Raw genomic sequence first — 4,997 nt, forward strand, 5'->3', positions numbered from 1 at the left:
ATGTATGTAAATATAATGTATATAATATATATATATATATAATATATATATATATATATATATATATATATATATATATATATATATATATAAGTAGCAATATCTCGGAAACGTAAAGTCAGAAGTCAAGCTGCCTCTCTCCCCAAAAATGCGTCACGATTGCTCTTGCAAGTTGCAAAATATATTATTAACCTGAATGGCTTCTTGAACTTGGCCGGACTCTTTAATCATTGGCTGAAGTGTCGACTCCCTCAGAGGAATATTTCTCCCCTCGCTCCTCTTGACAAAGTTGAACATAAAGTCTTATGTCGGTGCAACAATATAAATTATGCTTCCTCCCCTCACTGTAACTTCGTCACAGGCATAAATTTGCGTCTCTCTCTACTTTAATACTTCAAGGCTCTGTCTATCGTTCTCTCCTTTAACAATGTTTGACATTATATACTTTACGTATATTGCAATATTACTAATATTTTCCATAAAAATCAATGTTTTGTCCTCGCTTACAAATAGAAACATGAACGGACTTTTATCATCAAACACGGAAAAGAAAAATGTAAATAGTAAGGTGATTCGTCAAGGAATACGTGCATATGGAAAAATCATTATTGAACAAAAGAGCGAAGCTGTGACTAAATATCTTTGAAGTAATAAGAGAAAAAACATCAATAAAAACCATAGAGAAAAATAATTGTGATAATGAGTGACTGCACGGCGGAGATATGATACACTGTTAATAAAGTGGGTTCCATGCAAAACTTGAACCAGATGAATCGGATTTAATAGTTTTGTGGACATAATGGAAAATGATTAGTCTCCCTCCACCTTCTGACTGAGGAATTCTTGCTAATAATAGAAATAGCAGTGTGATTCAGCTGAGTTAAAAATCACTGACTGTCGTTGTGTCCATCATTAAATCACTAAAATTTCGGGGGAGAAATTTGAATAAATCTAAAATATAACCATTTAACATCTTCCACCTGTTATCTCTTGGGGTTATCTTAATCCTTCAAAGGCCTTTGAAGAATTGAAACTGGATGTCTGGAATATCTGATCCCCTACAATAAAAAATTAAAATAACTACAAGGAAAACAAGAAAGCAAAAGAAATGCCATGCTGTTAATCTAAAATAAGTCTGGGGAAGTTGCTGTCCCCATTAAAAAAAAAATCAGATATGGAAAATAAACTATCAATCTAGGTCAATTGTCAACAGCCTCACAGGAGAGCAAAACTGCATATTTAATTGTGCTTGAGAGATTAAGATATCAATTGAAGTTGCTGTGATAACGAAGGAAATTGTACAGTTTCATTTTTCAAAGCATTGAAGATTGCCAGACAATTCTTTATATATAGTAATATAATATATATAATATAGTATAATATATATATATATATATATATAATATATATATGTGTGTGTGTGTGTGTGTGTGTGTGACGTGTGTGTGAGTGTACACATATATATTATACATATATGTGCCTCCATTTCAGAATTTTTTTTTTTTTACAAAAAATGGAAATTTGAAATTATACGGTGCTACACACACACACACACACACACACACACACAAACACACACTACTCACACACACACACACACACACATGTATATATATATATATATATATATATATATATATATATATATATATATATATATATGAATAACTTGATCACGAAGTATATAAAACGTGATGCTATGTATAAATAAAGGTTTTTTGCCACGAAGGAAAAAATGAAAAAAGCGAGATAGCCAAGTACTTTCGGTCCTATTTGGACCCTTTACTGAGGCAAACTGATTTTACAAAGAACAACACAGTCAAAAGAAGGCTTAATATACAAACTGACACTACCAGATTAGCCATAAGGGCGATTTTCACTCTACAGAAAGGAGGAGTCGCGAGAGGCTAGCCACACCTTGAAGGATACCCGCAGTAAACAAGTGATTCTTCCAGAAAAATAGTACATTTTGAAAAAAACACGGGAGCATATACAATTTAATATCATGAATTTTTACACAAATTTTCCCAACAAAAATTATTATTAATGAAAAGACAAAGAAAAAATAAATATATATATATCGAGCAAGAGAAAGAGGGAGAGAGAATATCGAACCAGAGAGAGAGAGAGAGAGAGAGAGAGAGAGAGAGAGAGAGAGAAATAATAATTATATACATGTGGGACTAATTTATTAGTTGTTCATTTATTTTGAGGTCCTTCATAAACATCTTACAAATATATGGGTCCAAATGGTACATTCCCAGACTAAGATTTAGGTTGTTTTTATTAGTGATTTGTATAATTGCCGATTCCAGTCAATTTCTTGAAACATAATCATTAGATCTAGCAATTACCGAGGTATCACCCCAATTAATACAATGAGATTTTTCACTCAGATGGATAAACAGTCCATTTGAAGTCTGGGCTGTTCTAACTGAATACATATGCTGCTTAATCCGAACACATAAATTTTTACTGGACTGACCAACGTAAAACGATGGGCAATCCTTACAAGGAATTTTGTAAATGATGTTGTTATTTGTTACGGGACTATTCTTAATTAGCATATCTTTAATGGTATTGTTATAAGAGAACACTACATTAACATTAAACGATTTAAATATTGATTTTATGGTTTCGTGGATTTGAAACCATAAAATCAATATTTAAATCGTTTAATGTTTTTTGATTTTTTCCTTCATGTCAAAAAACTTTATATATATATATATATATATATATACTATATATATATATATAATATATAATATATATATTACAAATAAATACATACATATATCATACACACAGATTTATCTGAGAATCACATTACTATAAACCAGTAGATACTAAGCGCTTCTGCAGGTGTAAAGATCAGCAAGCAAAACTATTTTTTGGATGATTTGGTATTTAGCATTTTGTACCAAGTTAGTACAACTTATTCTAGCTAGGGCAGGGGTTCTTAACCTTTTGATGAGCCCAGACCCCAAAAGAATTCCCCAATATGGTTCCATACCCGCTTTGCTTAAGTCCACTGAAGTCCTATATGTTGACAATATAACTTAATATACTTGGTTTAATGGATACTTTAGGTATGAATAGCTAGGAATAGAACATACGAGAAAATCAAAAGCAAAAGCATTTAAAGTTTTATATAGTTATTTATTTGACAAATGGACCAACGTATATATTGTCACATTAAAATCAAATATATACAAATATCCAGAGAACAAGTCCCATACCCCCAGCATATGGTTCTCATACTTCCAAAGGGGTGTGAGGTGTGAGCAAAGAGGCAGGTACAAGTGTACTGATCTTTATTATGTTGTTGTTTAAGATTAAGCTGGCCTTGTGCCAGCACGGGCTCTTGCTCGTAAAGCGGCCCGTATACCCTCTTTATTACAGGTAAGGAAATTCAAATATACAGCATGCGGGCGGAAAAGTGGTATCCAACCCGCGAGAGTAAAAGTGGGTTGGCGAGAGCCGATTTGTGTTTCTTGCAAGACATACAACTTAGAATTTAAAAGTACACAAAACATAATCTTATAAGATATATACATTGGCGGAAAGCCCGCGGAACGTTCTCGAGGAGGGAAGTAAGAACAACGTGATTGTAGAATTAAATACAGAGGAATTTGCGATAAGGCGTTGTCCTTACAAATAGTCCCCCCCTAAGACAATAATTAGGGCGTAATTGTTGGATGATTTTAGTGCTCCTGATCGCTACTTGCGGAAACGAGCGGGCCAGCGGAGGCGGCCTCGGGTGCGCGAGACCAGCTGCTGTGGTAGATCCTCGGCCTCGGAGTCCTCAGGGATGTTTGGGGACAGGATGCCTCCGCTGCAGTGATCCTCGGGGGGTTCGACCGGCTTCCGGGGGCGGCCGCGGCTACGACTGGGTGGTTTGGTGATCGATGGAGTCGCTTCTTGCCGAGGAGGAGTAGTGAGGCGCCCTATGGGATCAGCGTCGGCGTACTCTTCATCCATCAGGAAAGCTGGTTTCAGTCAGTCGATCGTAACCCAGTCCTTGCGACCATTTTATGGATATGAAGTACGCCTTATCGGTGCGTCGGAGGACGCAGAAGGGGCCTCGGTAGGGTCTTGTTAGTGGCGGGCGGAGGGTGTCGTCCCTGATGAAGACGTGTTTGCAGGATAATAGGGGCTTCGGGAGGAAGTGTTTGGTTCTGTCGGAGAAGGTCTTGACGCAGGGCGTGAATTTTCCGGCGGATTCCCGAAGTCTGGTGATGGAGACGTCTGTGTCGTCGGCTTTGGTCGGGAAGAACTCGCCTGGGACTGCCAATGGTTCCCCGTATACCTTCTCCGCAGGTGATGCTTCGCCATTCGCCCGAGGGGCGGTCTGGAGGCCGGGGAGGACCCACGGTAGTTGGCTCTTCCAGTCCTCGCCGGTGCAGCATGCCATTAGGGAAGCCTTGAGAGATCGGTGGAACCTTTCCACCATGCCGTTAGCCGCCGGGTTGTAGGAGGTGGTGGCGCGTAGCAATGTCCCCATCAGGCATGCCATGGCGGTCCACAACTCCAACAGGAAAACAGGTCCGCGGTCCGTCATGATATCATCCGGCTCCGAATCAACTGATCCAGCTGGCGAGAAGGGCTTCGGCGCACGCTTTGGTGGTTGCCTCCGACATCGGCGTCGCCTCAGGCCATCTGGTGGAGCGGTCGATTATCGTCAGGAGGTATCTGGCGCCTTCCGACGGGGGCAGGGGACCGACGACGTCTACGTGAATGTGGCCGAATCTTCGTTTCGGCTGCGGGAATTCGCCCACCCCCGATTCTGTGTGCCGACTTACTTTACTTGTTTGGCACAGAATGCAGGTCCTGGCCCACTCGAGGGAGTCCTTCCGAATTCCGTGCCAGACGAACTTCTCCGTCAGGAGGTGCATCGTCGTCCGGCCCGAGGGGTGCGAGAGTCCATGTATGACGTTGAATACGGCTCTCCTGCGGGAGGCTGGAATCAGTGGGCGCGGGCGACCCGTGCTGATGTC

The 4,997-nt window shown here is 39.9% G+C and overlaps 1 protein-coding gene across 1 annotated transcript; it reads right to left on the bottom strand.

Moving 5' to 3' along the window:
• Window positions 1-3,973: 3,973 nt before the first annotated feature.
• LOC135213309 (uncharacterized) lies at window positions 3,974-4,561 on the bottom strand. The gene has a single exon (XM_064247290.1). It carries the CDS (start codon window positions 4,559-4,561, stop codon window positions 3,974-3,976), a length of 588 nt encoding a protein of 195 aa, XP_064103360.1.
• Between the last annotated feature and the right edge of the window lie 436 nt (window positions 4,562-4,997).

The sequence above is a fragment of the Macrobrachium nipponense genome, chromosome 42, assembly GCF_015104395.2.
Source record: "Macrobrachium nipponense isolate FS-2020 chromosome 42, ASM1510439v2, whole genome shotgun sequence".
Classification (NCBI taxonomy): domain Eukaryota; kingdom Metazoa; phylum Arthropoda; class Malacostraca; order Decapoda; family Palaemonidae; genus Macrobrachium; species Macrobrachium nipponense.

What these genes read in the sequence shown, in the direction of transcription:
- LOC135213309 (XM_064247290.1), bottom strand. Translation starts at nt 4,561, where the DNA reads ATGACGGACCGCGGACCTGTTTTCCTGTTGGAGTTGTGGACCGCCATG.